Source organism: Notolabrus celidotus, chromosome 3, assembly GCF_009762535.1.
Source record: "Notolabrus celidotus isolate fNotCel1 chromosome 3, fNotCel1.pri, whole genome shotgun sequence".
Taxonomy (NCBI): Eukaryota; Metazoa; Chordata; class Actinopteri; order Labriformes; family Labridae; genus Notolabrus; species Notolabrus celidotus.
Window position 1 is genome coordinate 22,603,130 of NC_048274.1, and position 17,216 is coordinate 22,620,345.

The 17,216-nt window shown below is 41.0% G+C and overlaps 1 protein-coding gene across 2 annotated transcripts; it reads right to left on the reverse strand.

Moving 5' to 3' along the window:
* Positions 1–884: 884 nt before the first annotated feature.
* Positions 885–15,260, reverse strand: qser1 (glutamine and serine rich 1). 2 transcript variants are annotated; one of them, XM_034680157.1, is made up of 13 exons: positions 14,853–15,260; positions 10,905–11,014; positions 9,636–9,773; positions 5,682–8,984; positions 4,582–4,886; positions 4,368–4,484; positions 4,133–4,266; positions 3,860–4,047; positions 3,602–3,739; positions 3,390–3,487; positions 2,611–2,757; positions 2,309–2,404; positions 885–2,129 (listed from the first exon to the last, which is right to left on the reverse strand). In XM_034680157.1, the coding sequence occupies exons 1-13, from the start codon at positions 14,960–14,962 to the stop codon at positions 1,989–1,991; spliced, it is 5,025 nt and encodes a 1,674-aa protein (XP_034536048.1). In that variant the 5' UTR covers positions 14,963–15,260; the 3' UTR covers positions 885–1,988. The 2 variants fall into 2 exon arrangements, with proteins under 2 accessions (XP_034536048.1, XP_034536047.1); XM_034680156.1 differs by having other exon boundaries at positions 4,582–4,916; positions 14,853–15,250.
* Between the last annotated feature and the right edge of the window lie 1,956 nt (positions 15,261–17,216).

Consider the following 17,216-nt stretch of genomic DNA (forward strand, 5'->3'; position numbering starts at 1 on the left):
AATAACACCAAAGACATGCCAATAATAACCCCTCTGATGTACCAAACAACCGAAGCATTGGATCAGCCTGTAACACTACCTGTGTAGTGCTCTAGTTGTAGCCTACTTACACTTCAGGGACCTTTTTCTATTAAAATGTTATTTCTCGGGCTGTGGGCATGTTTGTTTCTACTGTACAGATCAGCTTTTTTGAATTGGTGTGTATGTGGTTTCTGGTACTGCCGGGGCCAGCTTCGGGCGGATCCTTGATGAACTGCAGCTTTTGGCACTTTCGCATTGGACTCATATTTTTTTAGACCTGAGGTTGCCGCTTGGTTACAACCTTAACTTACCTATGTTTTATTTCTTTAGGTCTCAAGTGTAGTCTGAGGATGCTGGGTTGTTTAGTATTGACAATATACGGTTTAGAGTATATATTTAGTATCTACATACCCATAAAGTTTATTTGGATACTTGTATAGACAATGAATGCATTCACAAGTTGTGAGATATGTTGCTCTGTCCCCGCTGCACTCCCACTGTCTTTGTTTCATGTTTATGTTTTGTTTTATTTACAGAATGGTATGTCATCCTATTGGACCCATATGTATGTACGTTTGGTTGTTAAAAAAGAGAAAAACTTAATAAAAAGAAAATGATAAAAAAATTTAAAAAAAGTATTTCTCTTTTTATGATGTCAAAGGTATTGCTCATTTCTACATTCTACTGATCCAGCAGTAATAACATGTTGCAAGTGTTACCAAGCAACAACATACTGAAGCTCCAAACCTAATGTGAACTGTAGAAACAACTTTTTGTGCTAATACAGCATGTTTTAAATTTGATGCCTCTCACATGAGATCATTTGAAAGATTTTCATTCAAAGGAGAAAAAAAACCCCCAAATCAACTAATACATGCGGCTCTTTATTTACAAACTGCATCTGTAAAGAACAAGATTATTTTTGATAGCATAAAGTTTGTAATTGAGTTATAAAGAGTCCTTTTGGGAAAACAGTGATTAAAAACAATGAAAAACAGTCTCATAATGAACACGATAACATAACAATATTTACCTCTGTGAAAAATATAGATCTATTTGTCATAAAATGTGGGCTATGTCTGAAAAAGAGTATAAAGACAACTTTTATTTCTTTCATTTTGCCCTCTGATAAGCCAAGGTAATAAATGTTTGATTAACACAGTTCAGAAAACAGTCCTGGAACGGCACCAACTCGTTTCTTAAAAGCTAAGGGCTGTTTGAAGCACAGAAGTGAAACCACAGTTTACATGAAGTAAACAATTACTAAAAGGACTGCTGTAGTTCCCACATCTCTGCCTTTTTGTTGTTGTTTTTTTTTTTTTTTTACAAAATGTACATTATGTATAAGATTGTGCTCCATTATTAAAATGGATGCTTTACAAACAGTATATAGCTACGGTTATATATAATATATAGTTTTTCTTTTTACAATAAATCAACCTATCTGTGTGAGTATACTTATCAAATGATTGATGAAAGCTTGTTATTACTGTAAGCAATCAGAATTCTGTGGTTTTATTTGCTGTGCACTACTTTCTATACCAACTGCTTTCTATCTAGTGCATACTCACGGGTTATAATCTGGCATTTAACAACAAAAAAGATTACAAAAACAATAGAAATCTATGAAAAGGCCCGTAAAAAGTGGGCTTGTAACTACAAAAACCTACAAAGACTAGGAGAGGCATGAAGTGGAAGTCTCCCAAAATGCTTCCAAGGACAAAGTCCTTGTCCTGCTCATCAAGTTGCTGCTTTCTGTTGGATATAATCAACTATCCCGCTGTTCACCTGCAGCCACTGATAGGCCACTAGCCACTGAATGTCTTCAGGCACATCGTCTGACAGGTCCCTGATTCAAATCTCTCTGTGGCTGGAAGGACCCACTCAATCCTGCTCTGCTGGAGGCATCCTCTCATTTTAAGATGTTTCAGTTTTCTTGTTTTAAAACCACGCTCAGCAGAGCTGGATCAACGGCAGGCCTGCTGCACTTGATTGATCAGCTCTCCAAAGCGATCAAAGAGCCCCTCCACCCACGCCCCGTTCTGCAGACACTTCTGTACCGTCTCCTCCTGCCCCAGGTCCCCCACCTGCAGCCGCAGGGATGCGATCTGGACAGCAGAACCACAAACAGGTATGTATTAGAAGAGAGGTAACACAGAAAAGTGCCCCAGAATAATTAGCATCTGGAGTGAAACCTGCAAAATATTACTCATCAGAGGGTAAAATCCATGCCGACATAAAACAGATAATTCAATTTAAGGCGAGCATGACAGCAATGACGTCTCACCTCATCCTTACACATGAGGTACGTGTGGTACTTGTAGTGCTGTAGAGAGTGGTACAGAGAGAACCACTGAGTTTTCTGCTGGTCCACGGTGTACTCCTAGAAATGAAACATGCAAAGTCCTTCAACACTTTCAATGGCATCCTATTTTCTTTTTTTATGTAATCAGAAACAACAAACAGGAAAGGCAAAAAGGGGCATCAGCCCTGAATGGAATACAGGAAACATGAGAAGCACAAGCAGTAACACAGTGCCCTCTACTGGTGAGACATTGAGAGTGCATTGTAAAACTCGAGGTGTCTTACCTGTGGCACTTTGTTGGGCATCTTGTAAGGTTTCATGGTTTTCTTGTTGTAAGCCTTCCCACTGAGACGCACCTTGAAGGCCGGGGTTTCCCCATCCTTCTTCAGTTCAGTCACCACTGAGATCTCGGGAAAACTGTCTAAAGCCGTCTGGAAGACACAGATCAGGACAGTGAGTGCAGGTTCTTATTTCACACTCAAGGTTCTGTAACCTTCTGTTTCTTGTCATCAAAGTCTGGGTATTTTTCCCCTAGCCTTCCTTTACCTTCTGTGAGTGATTACACATGAAACAAAGACTTAAGATTGCATTGACTCAATATTGACGTAATTATAGTCTCAGCTTACCAAACACCCAAAATAGCTTCCTAAGCTTGATGTGTTACTTAAGAACTATTTTTGTTTTTAAGCAAACTCATCACATATATATCGCCTTGTTATCATGCTCTGGAACTCTCTCCCACCTGACCTCCGTAACACTGACACTCTCCCACATTTTAAATCCAAACTCAAAACTCATCTGTTTATACTGGCTTACTCCATCTGACCACAACTCCACTGTCCATTCACTTAAAACATTTTAAATTGTATCTTATATTCTGTTTATTATTTAAACTCTGTTTGTTTTAATGTTTTAAGGTGACCTTGAGTGTCAAGAAAGGTGCCTATAAATAAAATGCATTATTATTATTATTATCATTATTATTATTATTATCATTATTATTATTATTATATAAAAATCTACCTTTCCATGGCTTTATCTAAAGACTTAAAAACATTCCCACCTTTAGGACCTGCCCTATGTGCAGTTTGTGAAGCAGGCGTTTCCTGTTGTCTGTGATCATCCCGTCCACTCTTTTCATGTGTGGCAGCAGCAGCTCATCTGAAAAGAGTGAACTAGTTAGTTTTTCTACAACTTAAAACTTATACTTTCTGGTCTATTATCAAGGCAATAGCTCAATGGAATACTGACAACCCAGAGAGTTAGCTCGCTCACCGTTTGCCCTCTCAAGTGCTGTGATCACATCTTCATCTAAGGCAATACTGATGAGCAGCTCCACGAAACTCTTGAACGTCTCCTTCATGGTTCGTGTGTTGAGGAGACGTGAAGCAAATGGCACTGGAGGGTTCAACTCTAAAAGTGTGTGTGTGTGTGTGTGAGTGACAGATGTTAAAGATCAGGGCAGGAAGAGATTAAGATCACAATCACATAAACGTATATCTTTGAATTTATTAAGTCAAATGTCTTCTTCACCATCGTCTTCACCACCTTCCTCTGCAGACGACCCTGAGGCAGTAGGTGAGAACTCCTCCTTCCATTTCCTCCTCTTCTTGGGTGGGGGCTCTGCCCGCGGCTTGAGCTGTTTGGGTCGAGGCTTTTGGCTTGGGGACACTGAGGAAGGTGCTGCTGTCAAGCCCAGCAACGTTTTCACCTGAACACCCCTGAGAGGGAGAGCAACAGTGACACATTTTCAGTGCAGTGTTTGAAATCAAAGCATAGTTAAACCAGAAAATACCGTTAGCTTACCTCAGGGAGTTCATAGGCTTGTAGCGCGGCTTCCGACTACAAACTCGTACATACTCTCTTTTGTTAACTGTGTCCAAGAACTTCACGTACACCCTTTGGTACATGGTCTTGGCATCACCGAAGTATCCAAGATACTGCACACACACACACAAGAAAAACATGTCATAGAATGACAAAGAAATTGATGGGTCAAATACCTCTTGGTGCACGCATTCATACTGGTGTTCTAGCTTACACTGTTAGTGGCTGAGAAGACTCTCTTCCCATCTCTCAATTCAGGTACAAACTTCTGCAGCAGAGCCTTCTGGACTTTCCAGATGGCTGGAGGCTCACTGCCTTCTCTCATTGTTACCTGGGCATATGCACATAACAAAATGCAGTACAGGGATCAGTGACGGCTTCAATTTACAAACCGTGAATGTCAATTAATCAAATGTCCATTTCTGTACCTTTAAGCTCTCGATGTCCTCGTTCCTGACTACAAACTCATCCCTCTCTCTGTACATGCCCTCCCCTCCGCTGTCAGACAGCTCCTCATCAGTCAGTCCCTCGATGGCCACACCCATCAGCCTCACAGCAAGCTGGCCAGGAGGGGTCTCTTTGGACTCCTCTTTAGGCACAAAGGGAGTCCCTCTTGGCACAGCACTTGTTGTCTGTATAGGAGCAGCAACTTGCAACAAGTGGGCCTCGGTGACAGGGAGTGGCATGGTGGGAACTTGGTTAGGCTTCATCATTGAACCAGGGATGAGGTTATCTGGAGAGGGGTTGCAAATATAGGAATGTGCTGAGGAAAAACGGTTTTGGAGAGAAACATGAAAATGATGATTATCACAGAGAGAGGCTTAGTGGTAAAAATAGAAGAGACAAAAAAAAAAACGTAAGCTGACGACTAACGAGAGGGACAGATTCCAGACAAATGACAATGTCCAGCCTTTGTTAACTTGAATCATGATTATCCACTGAACATTCACAGGACACTTCCCACCTCAATACTTCATTGCTTTGATGGCGGAAGTTATGTTTTCATTACATCCTAAAAACATTTTCACAGAAGATAGTCTGTGAATTAAGAATACATTTTGAAAATTTGGGGTAAAATTATTTTAGGAATTGCCTTTTCTTGAGATAGAAAAGGCATACCAGAGATATGTATCACAGCTGTGAATGCCCTTTTCATTGTTCAATCTCTCAGCTCATCAGCGATAGCCTGATGACACTTAGGCCTTTTCGGGCAACAGCCAATATTTTGCAGCATCCAGAGTAGCCAGCAGTTAACAGGATAACTGATATCAGATATTCAGGCACAGATTACTGTTTTTTATCCTTCCAATAACTTGAGACCTAAGGCTTTGCATTAACAAATAGCAAAAGCAGTTAATGCTTACATAAAGAACCTAGAACAGGCTAACAGTTGACTCTACTTGGAATGATTTATGGATTATCTAGCGATATGGCAATTAAGTTTCTTGCTAACAAATCACAGTAGCTCTCAATAATATTCACATTGTGAGAATATTGCAGTATTGACAGGTCTTTGGGTTAAATTCACCTGTCCTGGTTTTCCGATCCGTGGACTCATCCAGAGCAGAAAGTGCTGATGTAATGCTGTTTCTCAGGGCCTGGTTCTTCCCAGTGTTCTCCTCTTCATCTGAACTGAACGATGGCAAAGTCTCCAAGTTCTTTTGTAGATCTTCCTCCAGGCGTTTCTGCTGAGCGCTTACTCCTTGACTCTCCTGTGGAATCAAAGGCCCTGGCAGAGTCTGCAGTTTAGAAGGCAAAGACGGCAAAGTACACGGCGGTGGTTTGTACGTGGGGCAGGGCTTTCTGGGTCGACTAATGGTTCTTGTAGGACTTGGGGAGAATTGCTGTTTGGGGCCAGATTTGATGAAGTCTAGGAAAGAGCCGATGAAGCCAGTTTTGACCTCTGGCTGTTTTTCCTCTACTTCCCGGATCTTCTGCCGGATCCTCTCCTGCTGTGGACAACCATCGTATACATTCTGTGTGGAAGATGGCGAGCCGACTTCACTGCCTCTGGAGTTTTGCCGCTTTGCCTGTCCACTCCGCTTGGCCTGCTTGGCCTGTCCACTGTCCTCCTCAGGACAGACTGGTTTGGTTAAGGACTTAGAGCGGGCTTTCTTTTTTAGAAAGTCTTCCCCTCCTGGGCTGTCCATGAGGCCATCCTCTGTTTTAATACACTTTAAATTCCCCTTCACTCTGCTCTGGAGACCTGAGGGGTCATACACCTGCCCAGCTATGTGATAGTCATTTTCAGAGCTCCCTCCATCTCCATTTGTGTTGAGGTCAGAGCTGTTATTGTGGTGAACTGACTGACTCTGACAGTCTGCAGCCATCTGAGCTCCATTTAGTGTCATGGCCATGGTGTGGGAGTTGGTGTTGGTGAAACTTGGGGACATGTGCCTTATATCCACCGTCTGGAAGTGTCCCTTAGAATCAACTGGACTTGCCATTACCGCCATCTCAGCCTCAGCAGAAGATGTAGCTTTGACAAAGTCTTGAGGTGTGACGCCACAGGCCGCTACTGTGGCAGCCAGGATGTCATCAACATTTGACAAAATATTCCTGTCATCAGCCAGCAGCATTGAGTCAGGGAAGCAAATAGAGTTGAGGGCAAAGTGGTTCTTGGCATCGTTGGGTTGCTGGTTCACTGACTGGCTGTAGTGGTGTTTAGAGGCATTGGGGCACCCCGAGCTCTGCTCGGACACTACTGTGTCCTGCTGGTTATGGGTTTCAGTGGCACTCGCACCCAGCAGCTCTCGATCCATCTGAAGATACTGGACGTGGACAGGGCCCAAATCCTGGGCGTGTTGGATACCTTGCACTGATATCACCTTAGAAGTGTTTTGAGCATGCTGGAGGAGGGGCTGTTGGAGGAGAATCATCTGGTTATGCTCGAGGAGAACCTGAGTGCTAGGGACAGTAATGAACTGGCTGTGGGAAGCAGGGGTCTGACTCTGAGACTGACTATGATTCAGGTGGTTTTGTTGATGTGGATCAGGAGATTTGAGTTGAAGAGAGTGCTGCTTGAGCTGTTCTGAGCTAAGGGGCACATGTGAGGATATAATACCAGAGTTTGTGGTTTTTGTGTTGTTTGTATCGTGTCCATTGGTACTGCTTAAATGAACATGCTGTTGGTTCAGAGAAACAGTCCGGTCATCCTTTACCTGTGCTGTGTTTGCTTGGCCCAGCCCCATGTGCTGCTCCTCAGAACGTGAATTGCTTCTTATAACACTTTGCGTTTTGTAAAGATCATCCATTTTTGACACAACATAGATGACATTGTTATGAGCTGACATATTGCTAGCTGCAGCAGAGGCTTCCAAAGATGCCTGCTGGAGAGCTTCAAGGTCCTGGATGGGAAGCTCTTCAAGTTTCTGTTTGCCATATGTTGGCTTAATGTCCTGGATTGAGGACCTAACATTGTTTTGTAAGGCTTGAGCAGTGGAAGAGTAGGTAGGCAACTGTGAAGACATGACATATTTGTGTGGCATTGTCTGCTGATGGGACAGAGAGTTATGTGTTTTCCCCTCCAGTGAAGGCTGCATGAGGGTGTAATCCTGTGTAGAATTTGATGTGGGTAGACTCTGCACACAGGTGGATGGGTACGGTGAATCAAGGGATTGATTAAGAGATTGTCCTGTGGCGTAACTCTGGGACAGAGATACCGAGGCTTGCCCTTGTGAGTGAGATGTAAAAGTCACATTTGAGGCACCCTGAGAGTGGGATGTGGGGTAGCTCTCTGAGAGATTCCCCTGACACAAGCCTTGGACTTGGGCTCCATACTGGATCTGCTGCTCCTGGCTTAGCCCAGGACTGGAGGAGTAAACTAGAGTCTGACTCACAGATGCAACATTGTCCGACTGACTGGAGAGGGAAGGCAGAGTCTTGTAAAGGGGAGAGAGTTTGTTGGATGTGGTGTTAGAGCTCTGAGACTGGGTGTGAGGGGTGATGTAGGTTTGAGTGAGACTAAGGTTGGAGAGCTGAACCGTCTGCTGATTAGCAATCACAGAGCTCTGTTTTTGACCTGGGGGGGCATAATGCTCCGGAGACCCTGCTGTAAGGTGCTGAGAGTGTTTGTGACTCTCTTCACCGCCTGCAGAGTGTTGAGCTAGTTTGGAAGAACAGTCTTCAGCCTTCGGCAAAGAAGTGGACGAATAAGCTTGAGTAACTGAGTCTGATTTGGGTTGTGGAGCATGATTGACCCCTTGAGAGGAATCTGTGCCTGTGGAAGGGCTGCAGGACACTGGTGTCTGACGGGACGGGTCCTGCTGGTAGGACACATCCCCTTCATTAGCAGAGCTAAAGTATCCCTGTAAGGAGTGCTCTGAATCAGGCAATTGCTCTGAGGCTGTTTGGCTGCTAGAAGGCCTCTGGTGGTGTTTAATCACACTACATTCACGCTGAAGAGCTCTTTCAATGGAGCCTGAGAAAACTGTTGCTCCATATGGCTGTGGAGCACCATGAGGAGCAGACAGGGTAGAGGGTAGCAGGCTAAACTGAGGCTGTAGGAGGTGGGGGGCGGACTCCTGGGCAGAGCGATAAGTGGAGGACTGAACAGGCAGAGCTGAGCTCAAAGCAGGGGCGGGTAGATGATTGAAGGCCAGTGCAGTCTGGCTGGGTTTGAGATGGAGGAGGGGGTCATGGTGAGAAAACAGGCCATTGGTGGAAGTGCTGAAGGCAGGATCCGTGAGAGCCAAGGATGGGTTGGTGGCATAACTCCTTGGAGGGTAGGCACCAGTGTGCTGATAGGACGACAGAGTAGCAGGAGAGGGGAAAGTGGCAGTAGAAGGCAGGGCTCCGGTCAAATACAGTTCTGTTGTGGAGGAGTTGGTACCTGCAGTGTAGGGAGCAATAAAAGCAGAAAGAACTGAACCTGTGTGCAAGTGACAACACTTGTGACAAATAAGTCTTCCGCTCATTTTCCAGCTAATTCCAACAACTTGAATGTGCAACAAGCTAATACTAACTGCTTCAAAAACATCAATAACACTACTTAATCATATCATATGACGCAAAATCACTCAAATCATGAATAAATTGACAAGTTATCATGATTTTCCTTCATCTATGGCTCATTCAATGGGGGGTAAATGTGCAGATTTAACTGATCTAGTGCACAACAGTATTCTATGCATAATATTCTCTTTAGAGAAGCTTAATAAATGTCATACACTGAAATGTATTCCAGTCTCTGGAATTCATTACAACCTCAACTCAGAAACATCGATTCTTTCCCCCATTTCAAATCACAACTCAAAACACCTCTGTTTAAAACGGCTTGATTTCTAATTTTGTTTCCTTTAATGTGTAAACCGTGTATGTGTAATATATATATATATATATATATATATATATATATATATATATATATATATATATATATATATATATATATATATATATATATATATATATATATATACATATATATATATATATACATATATATATATATATATACATATATATATGAATGTTTTCTCACCAGCAGGCCATGACGGGGGTCTAAAAGGAGGAAGCAGTGAGGCACTAACAGGACCAGCCTGAAGGCTTCTAGACTCCATGGCCGACAGGAAGCTCATGATTGAGGTCTCAGAAGTATTACTGCTTGAGTCAAGTGCTCCTAGGATTCAAGACAGGAAAAGAAGGATACGAGTTAGACCATCTACATCACATAGACAAAATAAGTGATTCAGTATAAGCTTGTTAAAACTGTTTAAGGTGATACTTCCCGTTAGTGTCATTACTTTGGGCAGCGTACAAAATGAAGTAAACAAATGTTAAAGATGTATTCTGAAATGTTTCTCAGGAGCAAATCTAAAGGAAAGCTCTCAAAAATATCTATAACTATTATAGGCAACATAAAGACTCAATATATATTTTCTAACTCCCAAATATCAAAATAGAAAACCTGTATTATTCTTTCTGAATATCTATTCTTATATCCAAATAACCAAGGCATACCAATTAGGGATGCATGATATTATCAGCACATTATCGGTATCGGCCGATATTGACTTTAAAATGAACAATTGGTTATCGGCTAACACGCCGATATAATCAACCGATAAAATAATGGGCTGCTGCACACATGTTGGGCTCATGTTTTAAGTTAAATTTGAATTTAAGCAGCAGTCTGTAAGGTACATGTAGCTGACTAATTTAGGCACATTTACTGTCAAAGAGTAAACCATTTTATTTAATGTGGGTTTAATTGCTGTACAGTTGTGCTTTTCACATGTTCCCTGTGAACAGAGGTCAGGTTTACTTACTATGTCAAATGTGAAATTGACCAAATTTTCCCTGGTTGTGGGGATTGTTATGATTGTCTCAGGGAGAGCATCATCCAAGTTTTAAGTAGGATGTATCTTTTTGTATAAATTTTATTTGAAAGCAATTGTCATAAATAAATATGCAGTTTTAAGTATTAAGTATTTTTTTATTTTGCACAAGAAATTAATATTACATAATAAATGTGATCAGAGTATCACCATAATACTGTATGTTAATCCCAATACAGAAGAGAATTGATGATCTCTGCAATTAGGTGTGCGGCAAAAAAATATCGGTATCAGTAATCGGTTAAATGAGTTGTAAAATATCGGCATATCGGCAAAAAATCCAATATCGTGCATCCCTAATACCAACTTAAAAAAAAATCAGCATAGCAAAGAGCGGTAGATGACAACATGAATGATCTTTAATTTGGGTGATCTGATACACAAAGAAACACAGTTTCAACTGAAGTACTCACCTGCTGCAGCAGGGAGATGTGATGTAGTGTAGGTGGGAAGCTGGTGGGCAGAAGTGTAGCTTTGCCGCTGGAGGAGCTCTGCATCAAGGTGTGCTGCACCATAACTGGAACTGCATAAACACATAACACACATACATTCAAGCTGTACTCTTCAAACGGTATCAGTGAAGCAACACAATTATGTATGAGCTGAGCAAATGGCTTTTCTTGAAACACAGCATTCTTATTTCAATGACATACTCTTGAGGCAGGCCCACACCCTATTTGCAGAAAATGCCATGATGGCTCAAAGAAATATGCTATGTTAAAAGTATGCTACATATTGATAACATGACTCAACACAAACTGTGCTATTTTACTCAAATCGTAACATTCACCAGTCACTGTTGCACTGCTCTGCTCTGTGTGGCGTGCTATGGTAATGTCAATTAGGGGAAAAAAAACATAATATCTGACATATGACTCTCTGCTTCTCCTGGGAAAATCATTCCAAACAGAAATAAAACCAGAGGTAGGCTAATCAGAGGCAGCCAGTCTGACCTAAAGTGTTCCCTTTTTGCCAGAAGGAAAACATCTGTGGAAGGACTCAGAGCAGAGAGGGTGTCATCCACAGCTTGTTCTTGTCCTTTTTACATACACAGATGTGAAATGTTCTGTTATACAACGCTCCTTTGGTATTTGACTATTCATCTGAGAAAAACTGACATAACATACAGCCAAGCTGAGAATAAACTCCTCAGCCTCTTGATGAGACTGGATGACATTAATTTGAATGTGTTTCTAATACTCTCCACCCTCATGTTTGTCAATGGAATTGTTAAAACATTTGGGAATCTCTACTTGTAATAGAGTCCATTACAACAAGACTGCAAACTCCCTCAATGATACATATCAGGGTAAGTCAGCCCAACATAATAATCTGTATGGTTTATAACTGAATTGTTGTACTGTATTGCTTTAGATTTTAAAAGCCTTTAATAGACAAACGGTTGCTTGGGTGTATCAGTTTGTTTCTTCAGCACTGATGCATCAACAGCTACAAACTCTTGCTATTTGGGTAACACTGATACGACAAGGGGACAACTGAGATAACCTAAGGCTGCTTTTCTGTGCTTGTAATCACTACATTGTCTAACTGTTTGAATTGCAGCATGCTATGATTTATGTCACACAGCAACAGGGTTCAGTATTCACTCCTGTGGAATAATTCACTGCAGCACCACATTTCATCGGCTCGACCTTGCATCATTTGCTGATGTATTTATTTACTTTTTTTAGATTGACTGAAGTGCAGCTACTTTTGGTGATGCTCATGAGCACAGTCTGAGTTCTTTGTAACACATACTAGGATGTTATGATCAAAATTATGTCTTTTGGTTTTAAATAAGTACTAGAACATTGGGATACATGTTTTTGTTGAACTCATTTTGGCCAGTCCTGCTACCGACACTAATCCATGTACACCATTAGTCTAAGGGAGCCTGCTTCTTCAACTACGTCGAAAGATGGCAAGAGCAATTAATCAAATTACTTTATTGTTGAGCTTTATTTTTACATTTGGACCAGCCATACTTCTTAGCTTTGTCAAATGACTGAAGTAGAGGCTGTTGACGAGTTTTCGATAGTTTTTGCACTTACTTTCCTGAAACTCTAGGTGCTTCAGGATGATGGTTCTTGGGAAGTTTAATTAAACTGGTGGTGTGAAAGGAGTGTGGTTTGGCTCCTCCGTACATACAGCCAACATGCTGAAGCTTGATGGCGTGCATAACGTGTTATATCGCCTGTAAAATGAATGCGCCACTTTGACAGCTGTATACGACAAACATTTTCATATCTGCTGATACTGATGGCTAACTTTCTAAGCTTTAACTACGCCAATAATATAATGCATTTCTACTAGAGCATTACACAACAGAAGTGTTAGAGCCTTACACTTACTATCATTAAAACTGTTAGTGTGAATTTTAGAGCTGCTCATCTCTATAATTAACATTATCAGTCCTCCACATATCATCTTTATAGTTGCTAATGTTAATATTAGACTAATCCATCAATTGTTATACTTTGCTGTTCCAGCTAACATCCCATATATCCCAGATATCAGTCAGAGCTCCCTCCACAGACTCCAACTAGTGCAAAATGCAGCCGCTCGGATTTTAAGGCACATCAAAATATCAACACATCACTCTTGTCCTCGCCAGCCTACATTGGCTGCCAGTTTTTTATCGTGTTGATTTTAAGACTTCTTGATTACTTGTACATTTTTAATGGACAGGCCCCAAACTATTGAAGCAACCTTTTAACCCCCTATGTGCCTGAGCGGCCACTCGGGTCTGTGGATGCATCTCTGCTGGTTGTGCCAAGATCCCGCTTTAAAACAAAAGGTGACCGGTCCTTTTCAATCAGAGCTCCAAGTTTGTGGAACTCCCTGCCACTGACAATTAGACAGTCCACAACCTGAACTGCTTTTAAATCCTCACTAAAAACATTTTCATAAGGCATTTATCTACCCCTAATTCTTGAATTTGCTCTGCATTCAGATGTCTTGTTTGCACCATTTTTTATGCTCTGTAATTCCCTGCTTTTTTGTTGTGAAGCACTTTGTGAACTTGTTAAAGGCACTATGAGGAGTTTTTCACCAGCTGAGAAACAGACTGAAACCAAAACTGATGCCTCTTTATGACCTTCAAAAGCAAACAAAACCATAAACAACAACACTGATACCTTCTCTGTTGTCATTTTTAATGCCTTAAACCACTCTGAGGGGGTAGGTGTCAGACCACATGATTGGCATTTGGCTTTAGAAACAACCTTTTTAGTTTGTTTTCACGGCAAATAATCACATTGAGTGATACATCTGGCTGTTAAAAGAAAGCAGGGTGAGGTTTTTGTTGAAACACTACTTTTGCATGTACAGAACAAGAGGTATCACTTTGTCCACAATGGGGCACCAAAATTGATATAGATCAAAAGTTCCTCACAGCAGCTTTAAGAAAAGTACTATATAAATAAAGTGTATTATCATTATTATTATTATTATGATTATTATTATTATATAAGTGTTGCATTATTGCCAGCACCCTAAATCTGTCTCATCTATTGTTGTTTTTGTTATTGCTCAGTTTATTTGTCTCTTTCCATCCTCTAAGCCCTACACAGTCGTGGCAGGTGGCTGTTTAACCAGGAGTCTGGTCCTGCTCCAGGTTTCTGCCTGTTAAAGGGAAGTGTTTCCTGTCAAATGTGGCAAAGTGTTAGCTGACTTAAGCTGGGTGTTTGTAAATAATATAACGAGGAGTACAGTCTAAATCTGCTGTTTTTGTAAGTAGTCTAAGAAGAGATACCACTTGTTGTGAGTAAAGTCTGTAGAAATGAAAATGTTGAGTACTAAGTTTAACTCACGCAGGTTTGTGTTTGCAAAAGTTAATGTTACAATGATGTCAAAGACAACATTGGAGCAGCCACTTTCAGAAGTAAAAACATGGCACACATCCGTACTGACTAGACACGTCGACCCTTAGCTCTTAGGTAACAACACACCAGCTAAATACCACTAATTTGAAGTGCCATGACTGACATGACTAGCATTGGAAGCTAGTTACCTCTCCTGTTTATGCTGTATCGAGCCCCTGGAAGTAAAGTAAAGCGGCGTGTTCAATGCTCATTTTAGCTACCTAGCAGGTTAACCTATAACACGTACAAAACTCATTCCTCTAGTAGTTTGTGTAACTCTGTACAGAGCCATGCTGAGGAGGCGGTGTGCTAGCACAAACTAGCAGGGTGGGAGACAGAAAGTGAGATCTTCTCCGACTCCCATAAAAATTCCCGGGTTTATCCAGTTCCTCCACTGTTCCCAGTTACAGCACAGACTTCCTCACTTTTCTCCAAAACAAACTAGGCCCTCCATCACCGATATTTCCTTAGGAATGTGCCCCCCACTTCATCATTTACCTGGGCTTGACACTAGCCGTGCTGCGGTCATAGGCCCATGAAGCTACGGTCTGTGCTGGAGCAGCCAGCGCGTCCGCAAAGCTGGAGGTCGGGTAGTTCCTGTCCATCATCCGGTGAAAGATTCACTTCCCCGACGGAGCTTCGTGGAGCAGCGGACACGCATCGTAGCAGCCCGGGTGTCCGACCCACCGACACTACCGAGCGACCCACCGACCTGGAAAGGCGAGGCAACCCGTCAAAGCAGCGTACAGTCCGCGGAGCCGCCGTTCAGCTGTGCGATGTCCAGGATGAAACGGTGCCTCTAACCTTCAGAGTGATTTCGTTAGTTTTTGTTCATCTCTCGTCATGGAGAGACGTGCAAGCCCTGCATGGTTTCACGTACCCATGTTAGTTTATTTCCCAGGATGCACCGCCGCAGACTTTGGCTGGAAGTTTTGTAGTTTTCCTTTTGTCCACCTAAAAGTTCAGAAAAATCAAATTCAAAAAATCTTCAACCTGTGAGGAAACTTTTCAGACACCAATGTTTTACTATTTAAAATGTTCATTTAAAGTTGACAGCTGATTTGATTGACTGAAGATAATCAGTAGTGGACAAAGTACACAGCTTCATTACTTAAGTCAAAGTATAGATACTCCAGGTCAAATATTACTACAATACAAGTGAAAGTTGTTCAGTCAAATTATTATTTGAGTTAAAGTACTGGAGTACTTCCTTTTAAAAATACTTACATTACCAGTCAAAATTTTGGAAACACCTTCTCATTCAAGGGTTTGTATTTATTCTAATTATTTGAAACACTGTAGATTAATACCAAAGACATCAAAACTTTGAAAGAACATATATGGAATTATTTAATGAACAAAAAAGTGTTGAACAAAGCAGAATATGTTTCATATTTTAGATTCTGTAAAGTAGCCCCCTTTTTCCTTCATGACAGCTTTGCACACTCTTGGTATTCTCTCAGTCTGCTTCATGAAGTGGTCTCCTGGAATGGTTTCTGATTAACATGAGCCTTGTCAAGAGTTCATTTGCCTTCTTAATGTGTTTGAGACCATCAGTTGTGTTGTTCAGAGGTAGGGTTAGTACACAATGGATAGCCCCATTTGACTACTGTTGTAATCCATATTATGGCAAAACCAGATTATTTCATAGTTTTGATGTCTTCAGTTTTAATCTACAATGTTGAAAATAATTAAAATAAATAAAAAAACATTCAATGAAAAGGTGTGTCCACACTTTTGACTGGTACTGTAAGTATTCAAAGTACTTCTTATAAAAATCTAAAAACTTTGTGTATTCAAAACATATAAGTGCCATCAAGAATACATAAGAGTACATTCTGTTAAATTATGTTTACTTAGAAAACATTACTTGAAATCTCTAAAAACTATACCATGGAATAAAAACAGAAACTAAATTACTCCAAGCACCGACAACTGAGTTTGAAATGTTCATCTGGAATGAAACAAATGTTATGTAGCTCAACAAGCTTTGCTCCACATTCAGGTCCGTGGAGACGCAGGATATACAGGTATAACTAAACCACAGAGACAAACAGAACTACACAAACACATTTTACTGTCTTAGGGATCAGATGTCAGACAAGAGAAGCAAATTCATGAGCTGACTTAAAAGCAAAAGTAGTGAGTAACTAGAGCACTGATAGAAATGTAGTGGAGTCAAAAGTACAATAATCGTCTTCTGAATGTTGTGGAGTAAAAGTAATAAGTATCCCCCAAAATAATACTCAAGCAAAGAACAGATACTCAAAAAATCTACTTAAGTACTGTACTCAAGTAAATTTACTCTGTTACTGTCCACCACTGAAGATAATACAACTTTGAGATCTATCATGTAGTCTTATGTATAACCCACTGCCATAACTGACAGTGAATTAATCAGTAGTAATACATACAGTATGTGGTATAGTTTGATAACCCTGCTCGTGACTATCAATATTATTATTATTTGTAGAAGTAGTAGAAGAAGTAAGAGTAATTATTAAAAAATATTCAATTTAAAATAATACGTTATACATCATTATGAATACATCATCCTGCTGCAATTATTTTATTTTATTTTATTTGTGTTGGCCTTTTTGTCTTTATTTTATTGGACAGCTGAAGAGAGACAGGAAATGTGGGGAGGAGAGAGCGGGGGAAGACATGCAGGAAATGGTTGACTGGCCGGGAATCGAACCGGTGACCCCTGTGACGAGGACTGTAGCCTCTGTACGTGGGGCGCTTAGGCTGTTAGGCCACCAGCGTTCCATCCTGCTGCAATTATGTAGTTTTCTGACAATGGAACATTTAACTTAATGTTGAATACTTAACATAAAGTGCATTAGATGTGGACTAATCAGA